The sequence below is a fragment of the Oncorhynchus mykiss genome, chromosome 17 (assembly GCF_057628025.1).
Source record: "Oncorhynchus mykiss isolate SJ-2025 chromosome 17, ASM5762802v1, whole genome shotgun sequence".
Taxonomy (NCBI): Eukaryota; Metazoa; Chordata; class Actinopteri; order Salmoniformes; family Salmonidae; genus Oncorhynchus; species Oncorhynchus mykiss.
The window spans coordinates 38,245,043-38,272,265 of record NC_143038.1 but is presented as its reverse complement, the minus strand read 5'-3'; the positions used below and the strand labels follow the sequence as shown (position 1 = coordinate 38,272,265).

Here is a 27,223-nt window from a genome sequence, read left to right as displayed (position 1 = left end):
ACCGCTCAGGGATTTCACCATGAGGCCAATGGTGATTTTAAAACAGTTACAGTTTAATGGCTGTGATAGGAGATAACTGAGATAGGATCAACAACATTGTAGTTACTCCACAATACTAACCAAAATGACAGAGTGAAAAGAAGGAAGCCTGTACAGAATAAAATATATTCAAAAAAATGCATCCTATTTGCAATAAGGCACTAAAGTAAAAAAAAAAAAATGAAAAAATGTGACAAAGAAATGTACTTTATGTCCTGAATACCAAGTGTTATGTTTGGGACAAATCCAACACAGCACATCACTGAGTGCCACTCTTCATATTTTCAAGCATGGTGGTGGCTGCATCATGTTATAGAGCTATGCAACTACAAAATCCTAGAGCAAAACTTGGTTCAGTCTGCTTTCCACCAGACACTGGGAGACAAATTCACCTTTCAGCAGGACAATTACCTAAAACACAACGCCAAATATACACTGAGTTGCTCACCAAGATGGCATTGAATGTTCCTGAGTGCCCTAGTTACAGTATTTACTTAAATCGGCTTGAAAATCTATGCTAAGACTGGAAAATGGTCATCAAGCAATGATCAATAACCAACTTGACGGAGCATGAAGAATTTTTTAAAGAATAATGAGCAAATATTTTACAATCCAGGTGTGCAAAGCTCTTCGAGTTACCCAGCAAGACTCACAGCTGTAACCGCTGCCAAAGACGATTCTAACGTGTTGAATTATGGGGTAGAATGTTAGAATTTTTAATTCACTTTGACATTACAGAGTATTTTGTGTAGATCGTTGACAAAACAATTACAAAAAAAAAACTATTATTTGAATCCCACTTTGTAACACAACAAAATGTGGAAAAAGTGAAGGCGTGTGAATACTTTCTGAAGGCACCCCAAAAGTATTTGGACAGTGACAAATGTTTTGTTGTTCTGTACTCCAGCACTTTTGAAATGACACACTAACTATAAGGTTACAGTGTAGACTGTCAGCTTTAATTTGAGGGTATTTTCATCCACATCAGGTGAACCATTTAGAAATTACAGCACTTTTTGTACATAGTCATCACATTTTAGGGGACCAAAAGTATTGGGACAAATTCACTTACATGTGTAATAAAGTCATCCAAAGTTTTGTATATGGTCCCATATTCCTAACGGGCAAAGACTACATCTCTACAAACTTGTTGGATGCATTTGTTGTTTGTTTTGCTTGTGTTTGACTTATTCCACATTTTGTTGTGTTACGTCCTGAATTCAAAATGGATTAAATATTTTTTAAATCTCACCCATCTACACACAATATCCGATACTGACAAAGTTAAAACATATTTTTAGACATTTTTGCAAATATATTGAATCTGAAATACAGAAATATCTCATTTACATAACTATTCACACCCCTCAGTCAATACTTTATAGAAGCACCTTTGGCAGCGATTACAGCTGTGAGTCTTTATGGGAAAGTCTCTCTCTATGTTTTCAGAATTTTCCGTCAATTAGCAAGTGGTTGAATCTCACCAGAGAAATCATCAGAGCGAGGGGAACAGCGCCCCTCTGTCTCAGTAAGTGTAGCCCATGTATCTGATGCTTTCTGGATTATGAAATCTTGCGGCCGTAGCATTTGATTGATTGATACCAGTAGGCATTTGGCCTCCCTTGATAAAAAATATATGTAATTAGCCAATCAACGTTGAGCTGAGCTCAACTGTGGGCTGTCCTGGTGCAGCAAAACGCCTCCCAAGGGAGGCCAGTTTGGATTTGGCATCACTCCAATCAAATCACATCCTAAGCAAAACGCCATTTCAGTTTCTGGTCTGTTTGTGTTGATGTCCTGCAGTAGCTAGCTTGCTAAATCGGCCCTTTCCTATGCCATGGATGGAGATGGGGATTTGGACTTGCGGTTTTGACTTAATTCTCTTTACAGGCCAATAATTATGATGGTGATTCTGACCTAAGCAGTTGTGCCACTGGTCAAATATGATTGAAGTTCAATATGTAGCCTAGATGTAGCCTAGCCCCTTTAGGCTCAAGATAACTAGCTAGCTAATTTGGCTGGTTCATTGTTGCCCATGCAAGGAAGTTAGGCTAGCAAGGTAGCCTATGACAATACAAACTAAAAGCAAACTGTATGAGCCATAGACCATTTTGCCAACATGAAAGAGAGGGGGATGGCATTGGCTTTCAACTAGTCTACAAGTAGGGTGAGTCCAAATGTTTTTTTATTTGTTCACACACGCTCGCACAGAAATCAGTACCATGGACAGCCACATGATTTAGCAACATTGAATGGACTAAATAGTTTTTTGTATCTTTTAAGTTTGTTTTCAGTGTATTAAACTAAGCATGCATAGCCTTGTTAATTTGATTATGTTTAAAAGTTTTAGTTGAAATGGTGCTGAAATAGCAGAGGCAGCAACCTTTGTGCTGACTTGCGGTAACTCTGTGGTTCTAAATCAGTAGATGTTTAGTCAACTATCCAAAACATTACTTTGCTTGACCATGTTGCAGGTCATATAACTGTTTGTTACATGCCATGTTTGCTTTGTGGACTTCACCGGACAGATGTTGTTCTTCGGTTTTGTGATGGAACAAACCTACAGTGCATTCGGAAAGTATTCAGACCCCTTGACTTTTTCCACATTTTGTTATGTTACAGCCATATTCTAAAATGGATAAAAAATAAATAAAATCAATCTACACAAAATACCCCATAATGACAAAGTGAAAACAGGTTTTTAGAAACGTTAGCAAATTTATTAAAAATAAAAAACAGAAATATCTTATATACATAAGTATTCAGACCCTTTACTATGAGACTCGAAATTGAGCTCAGGTGCATCCTGTTTTCATTGATCATCCTTGAGAAGTTTCTGCAACTTGATTGGAGTCCACCTGTGGTAAATTTAATTTGTTGGACATGATTTGGAAAGGCACATACCTGTCTATATAGTTCCCATAGTTGACACTGCATGTCAGAGCAAAAACCAACCAATGAGGTCGAACAAATTGTCCATAGGGCTCAGAGATAGGATTGTGTCGAGGCAAAGATCTGGGGAAGTGTACCAAAATATTTCTGCAGCATTGAAGGTCCCGAAGAACACGGTGCCCTCCATCATTCTCACATGGAAGAAGTTTGGAACCACCAAGACTCTTCCTAGAGCTGTCCGCCCGGCCAAACTGAGCAATCGGGGAAAAGGGCCTTCGTCAGGGAGGTGACCAAGAACCCAATGGTCACTCTGACGGAGCTCCAGAGTTCCTCTGTGAAGATGGGAGAAGCCATCTCTGCAGCACTCAACCAATCCGGCCTTTATGGTAGAGTGGCCAGATGGAAGCCACTCCTCAGTAAAAGGCACATGCCAGCCCGCTTGGAGTTTGCCAAAAGTCACCTAAAGGACTCTCAGACCATGAGAAACAGATTCTCTGGTCTGATGAAACAAAGATTGAACTCTTTGGCCTGAATGCCAAGCGTCACATCTGGAGGAAACCTGGCACCATCTCTACGGTGAAGCATGTTGGTGGCAGTATCATGCTGTGGGGGATGTATTTCAGTGGCAGGGACTGGGAGACTAGTCACGATCGAGAGAATGATGAACGAAGCAAAGTACAGAGGGATCCTTGATGAAAACCTGCTCCAGAGTGCTCAGGACCTCCGACTGGTGCGAAGGTTCACCTTTCAACAGGACAACGACCCTAAGCACACAGCCAACACAATGCAGGAGTGGCTTCGGGACAAGTCTCTGAGTTGCCCAGCCAGAGCCTGGGCTTGAACCTGATCAAACATCTCTGGAGAGAGTTGAATATACAGTGCCTTGCGAAATTATTCGGCCCCCTTGAACTTTGCGACCTTTTGCCACATTTCAGGCTTCAAACATAAAGGTATAAAACTGTATTTCTTTGTGAAGAATCAACAACAAGTGGGACACAATCATAGAGTGGAACGACATTTATTGGATAATTCAAACTTTTTTAACAAATCAAAAACTGAAAAATTGGGCGTGCAAAATTATTCAGCCCCTTTACTTTCAGTGCAGCAAACTCTCTCCAGAAGTTCAGTGAGGATCTCTGAATGATCCAATGTTGACCTAAATGACTGATGATGATAAATACAATCCACCTGTGTGTAATCAAGTCTCCGTATAAATGCACCTGCACTGTGATAGTCTCAGAGGTCCGTTAAAAGCGCAGAGAGCATCATGAAGAACAAGGAACACACCAGGCAGGTCCGAGATACTGTTGTGAAGAAGTTTAAAGCCAGATTTGGATACAAAAAGATTTCCCAAGCTTTAAACATCCCAAGGAGCACTTTGCAAGCGATAATATTGAAATGGAAGGAGTATCAGACCACTGCAAATCTACCAAGACCTGGCCGTCCCTCTAAACTTTCAGCTCATGCAAGGAGAAGACTGATCAGAGATGCAGCCAAGAGGCCCATGATCACTCTGGATGAACTGCAGAGATCTACAGCTGAGGTGGGAGACTCTGTCCATAGGACAACAATCAGTCGTATATTGCACAAATCTGGCCTATATGGAAGAGTGGCAAGAAGAAAGCCATTTCTTAAAGATATCCATAAAAAGTGTTGTTTAAAGTTTGCCACAAGCCACCTGGGAGACACACCAAACATGTGGAAGAAGGTGCTCTGGTCAGATGAAACCAAAATTGAACTTTTTGGCAACCATGCAAAACATTATGTTTGGCGTAAAAGCAACACAGCTCATCACCCTGAACACCCTATCCCCACTGTCAAACATGGTGGTGGCAGCATCATGGTTTGGGCCTGCTTTTCTTCAGCAGGGACAGGGAAGATGGTTAAAATTGATGGGAAGATGGATGGAGCCAAATACAGGACCATTCTGGAAGAAAACCTGATGGAGTCTGCAAAAGACCTGAGACTGGGACGGAGATTTGTCTTCCAACAAGACAATGATCCAAAACATAAAGCAAAATCTACAATGGAATGGTTCAAAAATAAACATATCCAGGTGTTAGAATGGCCAAGTCAAAGTCCAGACCTGAATCCAATCGAGAATCTGTGGAAAGAACTGAAAACTGCTGTTCACAAATGCTCTCCATCCAACCTCACTGAGCTCGAGCTGTTTTGCAAGGAGGAATGGGAAAAAATGTCAGTCTCTCGATGTGCAAAACTGATAGAGACATACCCCAAGCGACTTACAGCTGTAATCGCAGCAAAAGGTGGCGCTACAAAGTATTAACTTAAGGGGGCTGAATAATTTTGCACGCCCAATTTTTCAGTTTTTGATTTGTTAAAAAAGTTTGAAATATCCAATAAATGTCGTTCCACTTCATGATTGTGTCCCACTTGTTGTTGATTCTTCACAAAAAAATACTGTTTTATATCTTTATGTTTGAAGCCTGAAATGTGGCAAAAGGTCGCAAAGTTCAAGGGGGCCGAATACTTTCGCAAGGCACTGTAGCTGCGCAGCGATGCTACGAATATTTATGTAAATCTGATATTTCTGGTTTTGCCTTGTCATTATGGGTAATGTGTGTAGATTGATGAGGAAAAAACCATTTAGTCCATTTCAGAATAAGGCTTTAACGTAAAACAAAATGTGGAAAAAGTGAAGGGGTGTGTAATGGAATTTTTTCCGTCACTATGTGACTGTTGTCTTTTTGTTGTCACGGCCTTGTTGTATAGCAGGATTCCATATAAACAAATGGGTTACAGAGCAAACAACACAATTATCACAACAGGTTGTAAAATATATTTTTTACTGGCTTGGCTTCCTCAGTGATTTTACCCACGCACCACTACTGGTCTTTGTAGTGACTGGGTGTTTTGATCCACCATCCAAAGTGTAATTAATAACTTGCTCAAAGGGATATTCAATTCCTGCTTTTTTTAAATGTTTAACCATCTACCAATATTTACGAGGCATTGGAAAAACACCCTGGTCTTTGTGACTTGTTAAGCACGTTTTTACTCCTGAACTTATTTAAGCTTGCCATAACAAAGGGGTTGAATACTTATTCACTCAAGACAGTTCAGCTTTTCATTTTTTATTAATTTGTAAAAATGACAAAAACCTTAATTCCTCTTTGACGTTATGGGGTATTGTGTGTAGTAGGCCAGTGACAAACAAAATTTAAAAATTAATTCAAGTTGTGATACAGCAAAATGTGTGAAAACTCAAGGAGTGTGAATACTTTCTGAAGGCACTGTACATACAGTACATATAGCATTTTCTGATTTAAAGGCTCAACAGGATATCACAGAGAAATGCCCTCACTAAAACTGTTTTAGTTTTGCAATAGCTGTTGTGGTCATAAGGGTCATTAATTGCTCTGTTCGGGATGTTTACACTATAGAGATCCTATTCCATTACTAATTCTATGGTTAACACCACCTCGGGTTAATATTTGAACATCAATATTTTTGATTGGTATGAACAAAGTATCAGCTGCATCATAGTTTATTATTGAGATTATTATGAATATTGGGATTATTATAATTTAAAATGTCTGTAGAGAGTGATGTCATGAAATTCGAATCCAAGCCACAAGCTGGTTCCATGTGCCATTCCACAGATACATAAGCATACACGTGATCGACACCCCCCCAAAATATAGCAATAGAAAATAATAGCAATTATACTTGTGAAATTCGACATGAGCATTGCTCAACATTACACAACATTATCATGTGTGAGTCTCCTGACATTATTCCTGGTAAATCCAAAATGTTCCCCTCGCCCTTAGATGCATGCCGTTCCATTGGCCATATCACAGTCTATTTTAAGGTTTGTGCTCAACTCAGAGGGCCAGGGCATTCAGGCAGGCAGCGAGGGAAGGGGAGGGTAAACAGTACTGTGTTTCAGAGGGGATAGCTAGGCCGCCTGTCTATCTCTGACCCTAATTCCAGATGCATTCAGCCACATTAACAACAACTCCTGCAGCCTGGCTGTCTGAGGAACATGACGGTCTACTGGAATTGGAGGATTCCCACTGAATGGTAGGACAGGATGACATAGGCTTGGCTACTGTGTGATCAAAGCGCACAACAGTAATGGGGGCGAAAGAGTTTAGTAACACAATGCATGGTGGGAGATGATATTGATGTCATATCCCTGTTTAATGGATCCCTGGTTTCACTGCGGCAGGCGGGGCATGGCATGCTTTTGTTGCTGTACTGTTATATTGTCGTCTAAGTGTCAATGTGGGTAATGGGAATTCCAGTAAGAATGGCTCTTCATACTTACAGATGTATGTTAACAATGTCAGAACTGCAAAGTTGAAGATAGTGACTGGCCTTTTAACTCTCAAATCTTTACAGAGATTACAACAAAACTCTACTCGGCATGAACGTAAATAATCTACTGGGCTCGATCAGATCAACATTGAACTTGTGTTTCTTTCTTTCTCTCCTTTTCAGATAAAGAACCTCCTTGTTTACACTGCCACTTTGTGATATTTATTTATATTTTATGCATTTCAATTCTATTTCTATTTTTATTCTTTTTTTCTGTGTTGTTAATACTCCTGAATAGACATTCAATCCAAATGGATCTGAGAGCTAAACACAGTCTGGGTCTTCTGGACCAGCTGAGGAAGATGAGGGAGACAGAGAAGCTGACAGATGTGGTGTTAGTGGCTGAGGGCATCAGCTTCCCCTGCCACCGCGTGGTCCTCTCAGCTTTCAGCCCTTACTTCCGGGTTATGTTCACCTGCGGCCTGCGGGAGTGTAGTACTAGGGAAGTGTTTTTACGTGACACCCCAGCCGATAGCCTGGGTCTATTGTTAAACTACATGTATTGTTCTGAGCTCCCGCTCAACAACGCCAATGTACAGGGGGTCTCGGTCGCTGCCTTCCTCCTGCAGATGGACGAGGTGTTCAACCACTGCCAGAGCCACATGAGGGAGAACATGGACGCCTCCAACTGCCTCGGGGTGTACTACTTTTCCCGCGACCTGGGAGCCGAGGAGCTGGCCGACCATGCCCAGAGATACCTACGGACGCACTTCGTTCAGGTGTGTATGAGCGAGGAGATTCTGGAACTAGAGGCCCACCAACTGGGGGCGCTGCTGAGCTCCGACGACCTCAACGTGTCGCGGGAGGAGACCATCCTGGACGTGGTGCTGCGCTGGGTCAGGCAAGACACTCCGGGGGATGGGGTGGAGGACAGGCGGAGTAGACATCTGGTTGAGCTCCTGAGGAAGGTGCGTCTCGCCTTGGTGGCCCCTGACTACTTGAGGGAGGCTATGAAGAGGAATATGTCTCTGTTGGCGGATGCAGAGTGTCTGGAGATGATGGAGGAGGCACTGGAGGCCACAGGGATGCATCCGGCCTCCTCACCCCGTAAACTGAAGCTCCGCTATGGGATGGAGACCACGGATCTGCTGCTCTGCATCGGCAACGAGGGTGGAGGGATCCGATCACGGTATGGAAATTATTCGGAACGTAGCTTCTGCTACGCTCCCTCCACGGGCCGCACCCACTACATCACGTCCCCACGCTACGGAGACGTTCTGGGATTCGTGTGTGCAGGGGTCGTCACCGAAGGCAACGAGATTGTGGTGGCCGGGGAGGCAGGGGTGAGGAAAATGGCCAGGCAGACGAACAGGAATGTGGAGATATTCAGGTAGGAATCTGGAAGAATGGTATCATGAGCTCTGTGTGTGAATGAGATCATCAACAATGGTCACTGATGCGAGTGACAGTCAATGGCATACTGTTTATGTGCTGTGGCCAGGTGGAGTGCGTGGCCAGGTGGAGTGCGTGGCCAGGTGGAGTGCGTGGCCAGGTGGAGTGCGTGGCCAGGTGGAATGCGTGGCCAGGTGGAGTGCGTGGCCAGGTGGAGTGTGTGGTCAGATGGAGTGCGTGATCAGGTGGAGTGCGTGGCCAGGTGGAGTGCGTGGCCAGGTGGAGTGCGTAGCCAGGTGGAGTGCATAGCCAGGTGGAGTGCGTGGCCAGGTGGAGTGCGTGGCCAGGTGGAGTGCGTAGCCAGGTGGAGTGCGTGGCCAGGTGGAGTGCGTGACCAGGTGGAGTGCGTGGCCAGGAGGAGTGCGTAGCCAGGTAGAGTGCGTGGCCAGGTGGAATGCGTGGCCAGGTGGAGTGCGTGGCCAGGTGGAGTGCATGTCCAGGTGGAGTGACAGTATGAGAATGATTGTCAGTAGCTCCAGACCAGAGGCCTGCCTAATGGGCTTTAATAGCACTCCTGTCTTTATTTTAACATGGTGGAGTCTCACTAAAATAGGATGTATCCCTGCCGCTGACTTTGGTTTTCTTGTCCTCCTCAGGCACAGGGTGGAGGCCCAGGGAACCTGGGAGCACCTGAGCTCAGCAGAGTACCGAGACTCGTACGCTCTGGGGGCGCTGGGTGATACTATTTACCTGCTGGGAGGCCAGATGAAGCAGAAGAACCAGTACCTCATCACCAACTCTGTGGAGCGCTGGTCCCTGCAGGGTGGGCCCTGGCATAGCGCCGCCCCGCTACCCATTCCGCTGGCCTATCACAGCGTGGTCCGACGGAAGAACCGCCTCTACGTGCTCGGGGGTCGAACTCCACAGGTAATGGACTGAAGAGAAGGGGTTTGATGTACAGTACCAGTCAAAAGTTTGGAAACACCTTCTCATTCAAGGGTTTTTCATTATTTCTATGAAATAACACATATGCAATCATGTAGTAACCAAAAACGTGTTAAACAAAACCAAATATATTTGTGATTTTAGATACTTCAAAGTAGCCACCCTTTGCCTTGATGACAGATTCATGAGGTAGTCATCTGAAATGCTTTTCCAAAAGTCTTGTAGGAGTTCCCACATATGCTGAGCACTTGTTGTCTGCTTTTCCTTCACTCTGTGGTCCAAGTCATCCCAAACCATCTCAATTGAGTTGAGGTCGGTTGATTATGGAGGCCAGGTCATCTGATGCAGCACTCCATCACTCTCCTTCTTGGTCAAATAGCCCTTACACAGCCTGGAGGTGTGTTTTGGGTCATTGTCCTGTAGAAAAACAAATGATATTCCCACTAAGCGCAAACCAGATGGGATGGCGTATCGCTGCAGAATACTGTGGTAGCCATGCTGGTTGAGTGTGCCTTGAATTCTAAATAAATTACCTACAGTGTCACCAGCAAAACCACACATGCAGAGATTGTCCGTTCACCTACTCTGCGTCTCACAAAGACACAGCGGTTGGAACCAGAAATTTCAAATTTGGACTCATCAGACCAAAGGACAGATTTCCATCAGTCTAAAGTCCATTGCTCGTGTTTCTTGGCCCAAGCAAGTCTCTTCTTATTATTGGTGTCCTTCTTAGTAGTGGTTTCTTTGCAGCAATTCGACCATGAAGGCCTGATTCACGTAGTCTCTTCTGATCAGTTGATGTTGAGATTTGTCTGTTACTTGAACTCTGTGTGGTGCAATCTGAGGTGCAGTTGCTTTCCGATTTCTGAGGCTGGGAAACTCTAATGAATTTATCCTCTGCAGCAGAGTTAACTCTAGGTCTTCCTTCCCTGTAGCGGTCCTCATGAGAGCCAGTTTCATCATAGCGATTGATCATTTTTGTGACTGCACTTGAAGAAACTTTCAAAGTTCTTGAAATGTAGGCTGACCTGCATGTCTTAAAGTAATGATGGACTGTCGTTTCTCTTTGCATATTTGAGCCTTTCTTGCCATAATATAAACTTTGTCTTTTACTAAATATATTCTGTATACCACCCCTACCTTGTGACAACACAACTGATTGCCTCAACCTCATTAAGAAGGAAAGAAATTCCACAAATGTGCTTTTAACAAGGCACACCTGTTAATTGAAATACATTCCAGGTGGCTACCTCATGAAGCTGGTTGAGATAATGCCAAAAGTGTGCAAAGCTGTCATCAAGGCAAAGGGGGAGCTACTTAGAATATAAAATATATTTAATATACACATTTTTTCCTTGCTACATAATTCCATATGTGTTATTTAATAGTTTTGTTGTCTTCACTATTATTCTACAATGTAGAAAATAGTAGAAATAAAGAAAAACTCTGGAATGAGTAGGTGTGTCCAAGCTTTTGACTGGTACTGTAGATGAATAGCCTGTGAATGTTAGACTATATTAGGTGTGTGTGTGCCTGTGTGTGTGTGTGTGTGTGTGTGTGGGTGTGGGTGTGTGTGTGTGTGTGTGTGTGTGTGTGTGTGTGTGTGTGTGTGTGTGGGGGGGGGGGGGGGGTGTGCATGCGTGCGTGCGTATGTACGTGCGTGCGTGCGTGCGTTTGCACACACAATGTGCGGGCAGGAAGGCCAAGGGGGGATTTCACATTTGTTTAATTCAATCTCACAACACCTATGTATTTTTGGAGTCCCTCACTCTCACTCATGTACACACTGTGCTTTAGGCTGCAAAGCTTTGACAGCAGAGAGACACACTATCTGTGTCAGTGTGCAACTCTTAGCCCGCTCTCTATACCCTCTTCCTTCTCTAAACTCTGCACCTGTCCTGTCACTTCCCCTGGCAGTCCTGGCGGATGGACGACGAGCCAGACCGCTTGAGCAACCGTCTGCTGGAGTACGACCCTGAGACAAACAAGTGGACAGAGCTTGGTCCCATGAAGTACTCCAAGTACCGCTGTGGTGCTGTGGCACTCAATGGAGAGATCTACGTTATGGGTGAGATTAAGTAAAGAAATATCACAATTGGCCATTTGTTCTAATTAGTTTCCTGATGGTCATGACGATGATGGTCACTTTGTATCAGCAACCGGTGATTATTCCTCATAATTTGATCTTTAGTATGTTTTTTCCTAGAGCAGTGTTTCTAATCCTGGTCCTGAGGACCTAAAGGGTTGCACAATTTAGTTTTTGCTTTAGCATGACTGTACACACGATTTAAATTAAAGCTTGATAATGAGTTGAGCAGCTGTGTAGTGCTAGGGACAAAACCAAAATGTGCACGCTTTTGGGTCCCCGGGACCAGGATTAAGTAACACTGTCCTAGTGAAACCCCCAACCTTCAACATAAACAGTATGTTTGGACAAAACCCAGTTTTTTAAAGTAGCACTTTACAACACAAAGTAATGAATGTTCCAGTACCAACCCAGTTGTGTTCTAACAGGAGGTATCGGCTGCGAGGGGGTCGATCATGGGCAGTCCCGTCGTTGCCTTGATGCTGTGGAAATCTACAACCCTGATGGAAACTTCTGGAGGGATGGGCCTACTATGCCTTCACCACAGCTATCCCTACGCAGCAATGCCTCCAACGCCGGGGTGGTGGGGGGAAAGCTTTATGTCTGTGGATACTACAAGGGGGCGGGTAACTAAACCACAGATGATCCATTATATTGACCAGATACTCAAGTGGCCGCTCAAATGATGAAAATAAATGTTTTCAAAAATGGAAGGCAGTTGGGAGGAGGCAAGATCAGGTGGGACCATTCTAGCCAATGAGAGGGCAGACGCATGTGAACAACAGGCACAACTCCCGAGATAAAAGTTGTTTTTATCAAAGCTGCTGGAATGTCACGTCTTACTTATGTCAGTACACTCGTAACACCCTAAGCATTATGAAACTTCTATTCGATCAAATAAGCCACATGTAGCAAATAAGCCATACATTTTTTGCAATCGAAATTGGACACTCTCACTGACCTCCAAATAAAAACTTGCTTGGTGAGCGAAAAAGGATTAAAAAACGGCACCTGCTGGAGAAGACAGATTTTGGGCCCAGTTATGCCTCTCGCTTGCCTCTTCCTCTCTGACTAAACCTACTTTCCTTTCCACTGTTCACAAAACTGTGACATCACGTGGCACAGGTTTGAGTAAAAGATGACCTGTCTCTTTAAGGAGTTAACAAATTGACTGTGTAGATGAATGCTGTTTCATTTGATTGCCACACCACTCTTTAAAATGCCACCATTCTACGCCATGTGGTAGCAAACTTGTCACAAGTTATTCTGAAAAAAGATTATAGTCAGTAAAGTGATTCCAATAGTGACAACAATTATATTGCTGGCCTATCCTAATCCCTGTCTCCCTCAGATCGTCATGAAGACATAATCAAGGACATCCTGGAACTAGACCCGTGGGAGAACCGCTGGACCGTTGTGGCCCGTCGCGTTCTGATGCATGATGCCTACGACGTCTGCTTGGTGGCAAGCCTCAATCCACGGGAGCTCATGTCTCCCCCGGCAGACCTAGTAACTCAGTGACATTCACCTGCCCTAAGGTCTAATCTTCTTAGCTAAGAGTACCTTGGGCTATAATTATGTATTCTGAAAGATGATCATATTGAGCAACAAGACCTTTCTTTCTGCTGCTGTGGGCCAGGAGTCAAAATGCTGTAGTGCTGGCTGATCCTGGTGGTGCTTGTTGACAGACATTGCGCAGTTGGTGTTTAAAAGCCCTGACCTGAGTGGGGCACTGCACAAAATAACACTCTACCCTTGTCTTGAACTGTATATGACCTACCGAGTTGCACATTTAGAAGTAAACATTGTATCTGAATATCATACCTTTAGTGGGTTTTGTGACACTGAAATATAGCTTGTAAATACAATTGTTTTGCCATTTTATTTTTCATGTTGCTGTAAAATGCCTCTGCCTCATCTTTGGAATACTGGAAAGAAAACCAGACAGGTCCTTCACAATCAAGTTATTTTATATCAATTTTCCATTTTGCTCTTTACATTTGTTCAAGATTATATTTTTGTCATGCAAATAAGGCTTACATTAAATTGAGTCTTTGCTCAGGCGTAAACATGTGTTTGTGGAGCTAGTGCACTAGAATTGCAGAAAGAGGTGATGAGAGAGGATTCTACACGTGGCACTGGCAGTAGTTATGTGTTGCCCTTCTCCTGTATGCCAACAGAAGAGATGGCCCTTAACTAAACGCTATAAAAACCTCCAAAACCCCCAGTTATACCGTCATGTAGAAAGTTGTATTGGTAATATAGCAGAAAGTGTAATAATGCCTGGCACCCTCGTGGTTGACTTTAACACCATCAGACTTTTACTTATAAATATGGTCTGACAATTACTTTCCTCTTTTTATCCCGTATTCTTTTGTGGGCATGATTTCTGTACACGTTATCCTACAATTTGCCCCAAAATGTACTCAGAAACAGTAGCTCATTCATTTGTAGTTTAATCTTAATGGGAAAGTCTGATGTAACATTAACAGTGTAAAGGGTTTTGAAAACACTAAAACACAAACATAGGGAATCGATGAAAAAGTACATTTTTGATGGTGAATTTTGTTGTCAAAACCAATTACATTGAGATCAACCAAACACAACAACAGCTTGTCAAACAACTCCCTCCTCAATACCTCCCTACACTGACATCCTGATTCCCCTTCAGACATCAGTCAGAATCACAGTTCATGTCAAACAGCTGCCATAAGCCTCTGTTTCTCTCTGAGACAGCCTGGGGCTCAGGTGGCGATGGGGTCTTTTCCCAGGGGGGCCTGGCATTGTTCCCTGTGGAACCGCACACAGAGCTGTTACTTTCCTGGGACCACAAGCTGAAAGGGTTGCGATAGCCTCCGGTGGCTTTGTTAGACTTCTTCTCTTTGTCCTGCTGTCGTTTCTGAGCTTCTGGTATGAGTGTGTCCATCTCCATCCTGTTGGGATCATGCTGCTCCTTGCTAGTCGATCCAGCTCCCTGCTTCCTTTGGTTTTTGAGGGGCTGTCGGTTCTCATCCCCACCCCTGCCCACTAATCGACCGTTACTCCTGGTCTGTGGTGGCATTAGTGCCCTCCTCCTGCTTCTGAATGGCTGTTTCCTCTGTCCCTGGCCTCTCTGGGTGAACCTACGTCCAGCCATGGTGCTCCTGCCCCTGGGGCTCTCTGAGGGGACTGCTGCAGGCTCACTGTGGTCAGGCTGGCTGCTCTGCTCCGGGTCGCAGTGGGGGTTCATGATGGTGCGGGTGCTCCTAATGGTCACATCTTGTAGAAGCGCGTAGGCCCTGCTGGGGTCCTGAAAACCTTGCATGGGGTACTGTAGAGCTGGAGCGCCCCCCGATGTGCTGGGGTCTTGTAGGCCCTGCATAGGATAGTGTAGGGCTTCGGCACCTCTTCCTGGTCCATGAGTCACAGCGGTAGAGCGTGTGGTGTATGGGTACACCCCCTGCCAGGAAGTCTTAGCCGGCTCATCCAGCATCATCTGGCTACACCGCTCCAGCTGATCCTCCTCCACCATTGCAGGAAGGTACAGAGCTCTGGGGACTGCGGCCTGGCCCTGGTCACATGTCTCTGAGGGTCCTCCTCTGGTTCCTCTATCTGCAGGGTGCAGCCACCCTGCCGCCTCTCCTCCCGTCTCCCCTACACCACATGATGCCACTGCTTTAGAAGGCGCTGTGACCGCTGTCGCACCGCAGAGACGAACACCTTCAAAGTACCTCTTCTCCTCACTCACCAGGCAGAACCTCTCTACCAGTCCTGGGGATGTCTGGACCGTGCTTTCTGTCACCCTGACAGGTGTGGGGAGGGGTTCGGACCCGTGCTGGGAAATCAAGGTGCTTAGAAGGGACAGGGCTTCTCCTAACATGCTTTGATCTCGGCTCTGCTCATGTCTCAGGACCTCCAGATTCTGCTGCAGGCCCTGCATGTGGGAGCTGAGTTCTGTAGTCGCCACACCCGTCTAGGACAGAATAGAAGACAACAATATATGACTAATAGCAAAGACATGAAAATCAAATATAGATATGTAACATTAAATTATCATGTCAAATAGTATTCTCAGCACCCAGAATCAAATATTTTGTGTGCCAGCCAACTAATGTTTTGTTTGTCATGAGAGACTAGTCATATGTTGGTATCACACTCTCACCCCACACACCCTCATTAAGTATAAATTCAACATCAGGACGAAGGCTTGACAATACAGAGTTATAAATGCCACCTATCCTCACCTTGGCTACTCTGTCCTCCATCTCTTTTAGCATCTGATTCTGTGAGCTCATTTTATTCAGCAAGGCCTCAAACTGCTGTGCAAAGCCATCCTGCAGACTGGCTATGTTTTGCTGCACTGTAAAAGATGTTAAAAGGTAACCCCAATGAATACACAATCCATTCCATAGCAATCAAGACCAATGTAAAAAGATAGCCACAATCTACACACTGCCCATTATAGCCAAAGAGACCGGCTTATTCATCATAATTTCAAAATCGAGGTATTAGATCAAATATTTCTATAATAAAATATATGCATGTGATCATAATTTCACTACTAAACTAAAGCACCATCTACTGGTCTCAGATATTATTTCCTTTATAAACATGTTAATAATGAGCAATGCACAATAGATTCTAATAAAAGTTGAGAGAAATTGTTCAAAGCAACCCACATGTCTTTGCAAAATCTGCAAAATCTTTGTTGCCTGTTGTAGTGCTCTCATCAATGTGATTTACAGAGAGCTTAATCTGAAACACACATAGCATAAGGGTTTATCATTATTATGAAAATGAGCACCAGACCAGCAGTACAATTTTGCAAAAATGTATTATTCTGGATTGTTCACTTACATTTTCAAGTTTTTCACGAAATTGTAGAAATCCAGAGGTGAGAATGTCACTGATAAAACAGACAGGACACTAATTAAACCACAAAATACCATGTTGTTTGTATCTTTCATAATAAAATCCCTGCAGAAACAGGTAAAACTCATGAGACATAGCTACCTCTCACACTTTTCTTTAGCTTTTTTCTTGTCCTCTTCAAACCTGTCTAGTATGCCAATTGCTTTGCCACTTGTAAAGCTTGGCACCTTCACTTTGTCCTTTCCGTCTCCGAACAGGAATGGTTTGGAATGGTAATTGCTTAAAATCTTTGGCTCACTTGCCTGAAACACAATGACTGGTTCATCATAAAACAAAGAAAAGCTCTGAGAAAAGTTTTGAGTTTGTTCTGGGGTTCATCTGATAAAGTGAATTGCTAAATGTTGTATTATAAATTAATGGGATACTACATATTGTGAGCAAAAAAAAATGCATTCACTGAGCTCAGGACTGTGGCACAAAGGTGGACATGATGAGACAATGAGATGGTTTACAAAGTAAAAGAAAATATGGGCTAATAGACCTACCTCCTGTGACTGTGAGCTACCGGATATTCTGTTTGAAAAGCCCATGTCCTGTGACATGCCCTGAGAGTTTTCAGGCCAAAACTGGGATCCAAACAAGAACTGTGAGTCTGTCAAACTGGAGTAGTCACTGGTAGCCCCATTCCTGCTGGTGATCTTGGGCACACTACAAGTTATAAACACACACACACTTAATTAATTTTAAGGGCTACACAAACATTTAGGCTAACTCGCTAAATTTCAATAATATATTTTTGAAAGCTGCAATAATTGTCTGCTGCAGTGCACTTTAGCTAACAGTTATTTATTTAATTGTGTGGGGTGGATTATCTTCTTGGCTATGGGGTGGATTATCTTCTTGGCTATGGGGTGGATTATCTTCTTGGCTATAGGGGGATTATATTCTTGGCTAAAATTAGTTATGCTTACATGGATCCAGTTGGGATGCTTAAAATCTCTTTGATATTCCACACGTTGGGATTCATTTCTGTTTTGAGTACAGATAAAATAATTATTTTAACGTTATAAACCAATTACAAATGATTTTTTTTTTAAACACAAAACAGCTGGCAAATGTATTAGCTAGCCAGCTAGTTGGCTGGTAATGTTAGCTAGCTAACATATATTATATATGTTAGCCTTCTCACGTTACTCTTTATGGACTTTATGACCTGGCTACTAGCTAATGTTACCTAGCTTGTTCTGCTTTTTCCAACAACGTTAGCTACTCACCACTGTAGTCATGTAGTAGCCAACTATGTAGTTGGCTAACAACTCAATTATATGCTAGTTCCCCCCAAAAATATGGCTGATGGGAAACGTGTTCTGGTTAGCTAGCTAGCTAGCTCCTTTTCGGTAATAAACAACACACGAACACAGCTAGTTGTTTGATATGAATAACCGTGTTGTAGCAGAGCTTGGCCACAGTGGACAAACGTTTCATCACGTGCAGGTGGGTTAAAAGGAGATGCTCGTGGCGATTACCTCCCGCCTTCCCAAATGTTCCCTCTCAGTCGTTCCTCATAAAGGTTCAGCAAAGATCTCTCCTCAACTGTAAGGTCGACTCTTCAGTGATGTCAGGGAACGTGACCTGGTTTTAATGTCTTTGGACGTGACCGGTTCGTGGGTAATGTATTTTCACAGACCTTTGAAGGGGCAGGTGCAACAAACAAAAAGGCAGCCCCCCCCCCCCCCCCCCCCCCCTCACACACACACACACACACACACACACACACATACAATCAACTTTCATAATTCATCGTTCATCATTAAAAACGAATAACATACCAACTGCACCTGTAGCCCAAAGTTCAACCTTTTCTAGGCGTATTTATTTTATATCGCGGTGTGACTCTTTTAGGCCTAAACGAGAGATGATTGACATTGGGGAAAAGGTGGCTGGCTATGAGCCCGTGACTTAAAATAAGAACGCTACGAGCCGATCAAATCGAATTTTGTCGTAAATATGTTTGCTATGCTGCTGAAACAAACTCGTGTTTAATTGACAAGTCAGAGGAGTGTTCTCTGGAAGGATTCAGGGGAAACGCATGTGCCAGCCAGGTATTAGAGGTGGCAGAGGCAGTGGCGATTTTAGCATTGAAATGCTGGTGGGGCAAACTCCAAAATATGTTTTTAGATGCATGCCAGCAAAGCCACTACACAACACAACACAACACAACACTAAATATTTTAATTGCACTGTAACGGTGACAAACGGTGCCCACAAACTGTTAGGGCCTACATAAAGCTGGCCCAACAGCAGAGCTTTCTTTTCAGCACCATGGAGTGAATCCTTTTACACCTGGCTATCAGCGGGAGCCTTGTCTGGCAGCGAAAGAGTTCATTCAGACTAATTTACTGCCTTAAAAAAAAAAACATATCTGATATGGCTGACTAACAAATGTGGTTTTGTTAATGAGCGAGCTAGGACGGACGTAGTCAGTATAACTATTTGTTCTGCACTTTTGAAATGCGTTTTAGGGCATGCAAGAATTAGCTTTCAGAAGACTTGACGAGATGGAAAGTTCAGCTGACAAGGGCAACTACAAGGAACTAGTTAGGTTAACATATAAGTAAAAACTCCAGGTCCCAGGGGGTAAAAACTGCCCCACTGCTCTTGGCACCAGTCTCCTTGCAGTTGTCAGTTATTGACAGGTATGTGGATGATCAGGGCTTTATTCAGGAATGTTTCTTAATGCAGCTGGTGGCCACACCAGATACTGACTGTTACTTTTGATTTTGACCCTGCCTTTATTCAGGGACACATTATTCAATTTCTGTTAGTCACATGTCTGTGGAAGTTGTTCTGTTTATGTCTCAGTTGTTGAATCTTATCATGTTCATACAAATATTTATACATGTTAAGTTTGCTGAAAATAAACACAGTTGACAGTGAGAGGACGTTTCTTTTATTGCTAAGTTTAGAATTACATATACACCGAGTATACCAAACATTAGGAACACCTTCCTATTATTGAGTTGCAGTGCCCTTTAAATTTAATAGGATCTCTATGGGCCTAATAGTAAAGATGTGTCTTTTAACTTTAAAAATGTATTAGCCTTATAGCCACATGAAGTACAGATGTTGTTGGAGCTGCAGCACACCCTGATAAATCGAAATACAACTTAAAAAATATATATATTACATTTAAAAAAAATATGAACTAGGCCTTTATTACTCCTGTATTAGTGTAAGTCTTCATGTCAGAAGTCATTGCCTCTCCTTGTTCGGGCGGTGCTCTGCGTCACCGGTCTTCTAGTCATCATCGATCAATTTTTCATTTTCCATTGGTTTTGTCTTGTCTTCCCACACACCTGTTTTCAATCCCATCCATTACCTGTTGTGTATTTACTTCCCTGCCACCTATACACACACGTCTCTGACAGAATCTCTGACCAAAATACATGAAGTCAGCAGGAGAGGACACTATGCTCATGGAGGAACGCGTCAGGGAAGTCAGGCGCAGGAGAGTCAAACGGAGTGTAAAATTGAGTATTTTAATACATCTCCAAGTAACATGCTCCACAACACTAATAAGAAAAACAATTATATAAACAAATTAGGGTACGAAGACCCGTCGCGCACCTATACAAATAACACTACACTGACAATAAACAATCTCTGACAAAGACATGAGAGGAAACAGAGGGTTAAATACACAACAGGTAATGGATGGGATTGGAAACAGGTGTGTGGGAAGACAAGACAAAACCAATGGAAAATGACAAATGGATCGATGATGGCTAGAAGACCGGTGACGTCGACCGCCGAGCAGAAGTCGTGACACTTCATCTATGAACTCAATGTAATACCCCAGGGATCACATATCTTGGTATTGCAATTGGCAAAGATCAGAAAGAAAAGCCCAATTAAAATTTCTCTCTTGTTGTAGAGAAAATTGGAATGAGATTTAACTCCTGGTTAAGTCTTTGTTTTTCCAGAACTGGTTTGAAAACACATTATCTGGGTTAAACAATTATTGAATAACGATAGACAACTATATCATTATCCAGAACTGGAATTTCTTGATTTTAGGGGAAAGGCCATTTGGCCTTCAAGAAGTGCCAAATCTATCAGGGCACCAAGGCTATTAACCAAAATAGCCAATTAAATTGATTTGAAAACCAAACAGCTATCCTGTTAAGAAAAACATAGGTGTATGTAAATGTACATAAATAATTAGCCTACAGTACATATCAAAGGGTAGGTGATAGCCTATGCGTATTGGTTACAATCTGTCATCATGTCCAGACCAATCCTGATGGGAGGGATGTGTCAGAAAATGTAGCTAAACTTAAATGAGACTTTTAATTACGTATATACACTGAGTGTACAAAACATTAGGAACACCTTCCTAATATTGAGTTGCACCCCCCTTTGCCCTCAGAACAGCCTCAATTTGTCGTGACTGGTGTTGGACATGTTCCACAAGGATGCCAGCTCATGTTGACTCCAATGCTTCCCACAGTTGTGTCAAGTTGGCTGGATGTCCTTTGTGTTACGGTGAGTGAATGAGGACCCAAAAGCGAATTAACTTAAACAGAGCTTCTTTAATAACCAAACATAGGTAGGCTCAGATAGACCGGCAGATTCCGACAGGACAAGGTTACAGCAAACATGACGATAGTCTGGTTCAGGCATGAAACACAACAAGAATCCGACAAAGACAGAAACAAAAACAGAGAGAGATATAGAGGGCTAATCAGAGGGAAAAAAGGGAACAGGTGGGAAAAGGGGTGACGAGGTAGTTAAGAGGAGACAAGGAACAGCTGGGGGAGAAAAGGTAACCTAATAACGACCAGCAGAGGGAGACAGGGTGAAGGGAAAGGACAGAAACAAGACACAACATGACAATACATGACACTTTGGGTGGTGGACCATTCTTGATACTTTTATTTATACATTTTTATTTAGCCTTTATTTAACTAGGCAAGTCAGTTAAGAACAAATTCTCATCTTCAATGACGGCATAGGAACAGAGGGTTAACTGCCTTGTTCAGGGGCAGAACGACAGATTTTTACCTTGTCAGCTCGGGGTTTCGATCTTGCAACTTTCCGGTTATTAATCCAATGCTCTAACCACTAGGCTGATGAATAAAGAATCTTCCAAGAAAAATAAAATGAACAATTATAATTGAATCATGGGTCTATATCAGTGGGGTCCAAATAAAACAGAGTCATCCAAATAAACATTAACAGTAATTCCCATTAAAATAAAGTATTCTAGCTCAATTAAAAACCTTCTGACATGAGAGCAGTCCAATTTTTTGCAGTCAAGAGTCCCTGCGTCACAACCACAAAACACACATTTGTCATCTATAGCAATTTTGATTCTGTATACAATAAAGGTCTTCACGGGGTAGACTGCAAATGAGTTTATATGATACTTCTGTCACCATGTTAGATATACAATATTTGCTAGACAACAAGTGATGCATTCCAGTAGAATCTAGCAGAATGAATGGTAACACCTTGACAGAGATTTCTTATATACACTGTGTATACAAAACATTAAGAACACCTGCTATTTCCATGTCATAGACTGACCTGGTGAATCCAGGTGAAAGCTATGATCCTTTATGGATGTCACTTGTTAAATCCACTTCAGTAAAGGTAGATGAAGGGGAGGAGACAGGTTAAAGAAGGATTTTTAAGCCTTGAAACAATTGAGACATGGATCGTGTATGTGTACCATTCAGAGGGTGAATAGGCAAGACAAAAGATTGAAGTGCCATTGAAGGGGGCGTGGTAGTAGGTGCCAGGCGCACTGGTTCGTGTCAAGAACTGCAACTCTGCTGGGTATTTCACAATCAACAGTTTCCCATTTTAAATACGATTTATCTTAATTGACTTGCCTAGTTAAATAAAAGGTAATATAACTGGGCAGAGAACAAACCCCTCTAAATGATTTAAGATAGAACTGAAACATTATTTTTCAATTATCGGTAAATGTAGAAACAAAAAAAGGAGTATGTACCATACAAATTTAAATTGACCTAAAAACTGAAAAACCCCTGTTCTAACAGGTTTCTTCTTCCTACTCTGAGGAGGAGTAGGAGAGATCGGACCAATATGCAGCGTGGTATGTGTCCATAACGATACTTTATTTACATGAACACTAAACTACAAAATAACAACATGAATAACCGAAACAGTCCCGTGTGGAAACAAACACTGACACGGAAAATAATCACCCACAACTCAAAAGTGAAACCAGGCTACCTAAGTATGGTTCTCAATCAGCAAAACGATTGGCAGCTGCCTCTGATTGAGAACCATACCAGGCCAAACACAGAAATCCCAAATCATAGAAAAAGGAACATAGACAACCCACCCAACTCACGCCCTGACCATACTAAAACAAAGACATAACAAAAGAACTAAGGTCAGAACGTGACACCTGTCTACATTAAGTTTATGCACTCTTGTCTGTATATTTCTGTTTTTACATTTTGTGTTATTGTTCAATTAAACAAGTACTTTTAAAAAGCATTGGAGTTTAACCCCCCCAAAATATCAAAAATAATAATAATAATAAAACTTTTTTTTTTATCTACAGGACAGGCATTTCCACCTCTTTATGAAAAGCTGTGACCTTATGAATTTTAATTGTGTGGCCTTTTAACTTGCAGTGATGAGACTCAAGACAAATGGATAGGCTACTGCAGCCTGGAGCATGTGATGATGATGCAAAGCATTGCGCAATGACACTCTCACCAAATTTAACCATTGTTCACTCTCAAATGTTTACATTATGCCCTGACTTTCTCTGTTTATTTTTTTTAGTTGTTAAAAAAATATATATATATATATATATATATATATATATATATATGACTATTTCGGTCATGTTAAATATTAGCCATTATCAATATCGACTGTCAGTAATAATAACACATATTTAACTGCCAATTTATCATTGTTTTGTTTACCTTAATGTGCTTCCTCTGTAAATGTCACGTTCTGACCTTTATTTCCTTTGTTTTGTATTTATTTAGTATGGTCAGGGCGTGAGTTGGGTGGGCAGTCTATGTTTGTTTTTCTAGGTTTTGGGTATTTCTATGTTTCGGCCTAGTATGGTTCTCAATCAGAGGCAGGTGTCATTAGTTGTCTCTGATTGAGAATCATACTTAGGAAGCCTGGGTTTCACTGTGTGTTTGTGGGTGATTGTTCCTGTCTCTGTGTTTGCACCAGTTTTAGGTTTTCACAGTTCTTGTTTTGGTAGTTTATTCATGTATAGTGTCTTTATTAAAGTACCATGAATAACCACCACGCTGCGTTTTGGTCCGCCTCTCCTTCCACTCAGGAAAACCATTACAGTAAACGCTGTCATGTCCGTGTGATTGTTGCTGACGACCAGTAGCAATAGTTGATTGTAAAAAAAAAATTTTTTTAAATGAATATGTAGAATAATTAAATCATTATGTAGCACAGACCAAGCCGTAACAGTTTGAACCTGAGGCATGGTGCAATACTTGGCTGTGTCATCACACAGTTTCATGGTCAGTGCGGGCAATAGGCCAGGGTATACTATTCTCCCTATTATAATTCTATGTACACTTATCTTCCAACATTATCATGGGTTGAAGAACTGAATGTGGCAATTCTCTGAATTAATCAAACCACTGTTTTTTTGTGTGTGTGTGGGTGTGCAAATTAAAGGCTCTGCAAACCCTATTTTGACAAAACAAAAACAGTTTTTAGAATTGTTTTCAAATTTAAAAAAAATGTAAAACAGGAATACCTTATTTAAGTATTCAAACCATTAACTGACTCGCCTAGTTAAATACCTAGTTCTACAACTTGATTGGAGTCCACCTGTGGTAAATTCAATTGACTGGACATGTTTTTGAAAGGAATTGTCCGCAGAGCTCCAAGACAGGATTGTGTCGAGGCACAGATCTGTGGAATGGTACCAAAACAATTCTGCAGCATTGAAGGTACCCAAGAATACAGTGGCCTCCATCATTCTTAAATGGAATAAGTTTGGAACCACCAAGACTCTTCCTAGAGCTGGCCACAAGGCCAAACTGAGCAATTGAGGGAGAAGGACCTTGGTCATGGAGGTGACCAAGAACCCGCTGGTCACTCTGACAGGACAACAATCTCTGCAGCACTCCACCAATCAGGGCTTTATGGTAGAATGGCCAGACGGAAGCCACTCTTCTGTAAAAGGCAATTGACAGCCCGCTTGGAGTTTGCCAAAAGGCACCTAAATGATTCAGACCATGAGAAACAAGATTCTCTGGTCTGATGAAACCAAGATTGAACTCTTAGGCCTGAATGCCAAGCGTCACGTCTGGAGGAAACCTGGCACCATCCCTAAGGCGAAGAATGGTGGTGGCAGCATCATGCTGTGGGGATGTTGTTCAGCGGAAGGGACTGGGAGACTAGTCAGAATCGAGGGAAAGATGAACGGCGCAAAGTACAGAGAGATACTTGATGAAAACCTACTCCAGAGCACTCTGGAGCTCAGACTAGGTCGAAGGTTCACCTTCCAACAGGACAACAACCATAAGCACACAGCCAAGACAATGCAGGAGTGGCTTTGGGACAAGTCTCTGAATGTCCTTGAGTGACCCAGCCAGAGCTCAGATTGAACATCTCTGGAGAGACCTGAAAATAGCTGTGCAGTGACGCTCCCCATCCAACCTGACAGAGCTTGAGAGGATCTGCAGAGAAGAATGGGAGAAACTCCCCAAATACAGTTGTGCCAAGCTCGTAGCGTCATACCCAAGAAGACTCAAGGCTGTAATCGCTGCCAAAGGTGCTTCAACACAGTACTGAGTAAACGGTCTGAATACTTCAGTTTTGTATTTTTTTTAATAAATTTGCAGACATTTCTAAAAAACTGTTTTTGCTTTGTCATTATGGGGTATTGTGTGTAGATTGATGAGAAGAAGAAAAACACTGTACATATTGCGAAATATCCATGTTTAAAAAATAAAATAAAAAAACATTTTGTATTGTCACATGCAGTGAAATGTGTTGTTTTACAGGGTCAGACATAGTCATACAGCACCCCTGGAGAAAATGAGGGTTAAGTGCCTTCCTTAATGGCACGTCAACAGACTGTTCACCTTGTTGGTCAGGTATTTCAACCAGCTTCCTTGAACCAACACTATAACTGCTAGGCTACCTGCCCTATGAAATGAAACACGCATAGGTTCTGAAACTGAGATAAATATGTACATGTTTTGTTTGCCATCTTTCATTGATCTCCCTTGTGAAAGAGTTCTCCATAGACTACATTTTAATGTTGTGCCGATCAAATTGAAATTGAAGGTACACAGTATTTCAAAGGATTGCTTTGGATAAATTAACAAAAAAATCAAATCCAATTGAAGAAAATGAAAAAGACAATTCTGACTCAGATTTGTTACTTTAAAATGTATGTCAAGCTAAATTCAATGATTGCAAAGTTTTAAAAAATCATACAACTCCATGGACAAGGACTACTTTGAACTATTTCCATTTTAAAATAAAAAATCTTAGTCTCAGCATCACTCTGTTACCGTGGAAATGCCCTGATCAAATTGGTAGGCAACCCAGTGGATGTGTTTTTTGGGATTTTATTAAATGTATTCAGTGCAACAATTTTTTTATATATTTTTTTCAGAAAATTCCCAAAACATTCTCATTAGGTTTCCAGGTAAGGTAATAACAAACACAATGTATCAGTAAAGTTTATAGAATATACTGCCACAACTAAATGTGAGAGCAATGTCCTGGGAACGTTCAAGCCAATGTTTTATACAAACATTGTATAATCATCAGCACAACTGGACAGTTTTTGTGTTATGAGAACATTTACTGCTGGAAGTTGAAACCAGTCCCCTTTTTTCACCCCTTACTGTCTGACTGTTTGAAGAGGCCCCACTTGCAAGAGAACGTGGCTCGAACATTTGGGTTAAATTATTTGGGTGTATCAGTGACTGCCCTCATAATAAAGTCGAGACTCATTAGACAGCCTGACAGTTTTTATTTTGTGGTAATGTTTACTGATTCAGGTACACTTGAACAATCTGTCATAAGGAGTTAATAACAAGCACTTTCATTTCTATATCAGTGTTATGTAGCCATTGAAGAAGGTTCAAATAAAGTGTTGTGGTATTTCAATACAAGTGAACAATTATAATCGTCATGTTTTTATTTGTGAATATTTCTAAAAGACTGCATTTGGATATCTTAGGGGTTATTGATTATGCATACAAAAAATATTTGTTGAAGACACAACGAAGACATGGCCATCCATATTGTATCCTAGCAACTGATTGGACCAGCTGATGTTTGTAGTTGAAAATCAGTTCAGTTAAAAAAAATCTTTGGTTCAGTTCGCTTAGCAACAGTTATCCCTATAAAAAAAAACACAAAACAGGAAATTCAAACACTGAAATAAAAGTCCTCAATAGATAGCTCTTCGAGGCCAAGTGTGACATAATCGGTTAATAAGTCAAAAGTGTGTTTATTTAATAATCATACCTTGTATGCTTTTTATTATGAATCATTTAGGTACTCTCTGTTCAAGAATGTATATGAAATTCCTAATGTGAAGCAATGAAACGTACTTTCTCATTTTATTAGCTGTCAAAATGTTCATTCTTCAAGACTCATTTACCTAAAAGTCTATTTTACAATACGTTTTTTGCAAGTCTAATTTGTAACGTATTTATGACGTACAAGTGATGTATA

At 42.0% G+C, this 27,223-nt stretch overlaps 2 protein-coding genes across 4 annotated transcripts; one reads left to right on the top strand and one right to left on the bottom strand.

Annotated features, from left to right (window-relative positions):
- Positions 1-6,776: 6,776 nt before the first annotated feature.
- kbtbd12 (kelch repeat and BTB domain containing 12) lies at positions 6,777-13,707 on the top strand. Its single transcript, XM_036950176.2, has 6 exons — positions 6,777-6,978; positions 7,399-8,605; positions 9,264-9,534; positions 11,470-11,620; positions 12,067-12,264; positions 12,990-13,707. Exons 2-6 carry the CDS (start codon positions 7,527-7,529, stop codon positions 13,157-13,159), a joined length of 1,869 nt encoding a protein of 622 aa, XP_036806071.1. The 5' UTR covers positions 6,777-6,978; positions 7,399-7,526; the 3' UTR covers positions 13,160-13,707.
- Positions 13,591-18,238, bottom strand: iho1 (interactor of HORMAD1 1). Of its 3 annotated transcripts, none has more exons than XM_021568879.3 (8): positions 18,016-18,238; positions 17,461-17,518; positions 17,035-17,197; positions 16,631-16,791; positions 16,475-16,523; positions 16,297-16,372; positions 15,862-15,977; positions 13,591-15,590 (listed from the first exon to the last, which is right to left on the bottom strand). In XM_021568879.3, the coding sequence occupies exons 2-8, from the start codon at positions 17,514-17,516 to the stop codon at positions 14,313-14,315; spliced, it is 1,899 nt and encodes a 632-aa protein (XP_021424554.2). In that variant the 5' UTR covers positions 17,517-17,518; positions 18,016-18,238; the 3' UTR covers positions 13,591-14,312. The 3 variants fall into 3 exon arrangements, with proteins under 3 accessions (XP_021424554.2, XP_021424553.2, XP_021424555.2); XM_021568878.3 differs by having other exon boundaries at positions 17,764-18,070; XM_021568880.3 differs by lacking the exon at positions 17,461-17,518 and having other exon boundaries at positions 18,016-18,234.
- Between the last annotated feature and the right edge of the window lie 8,985 nt (positions 18,239-27,223).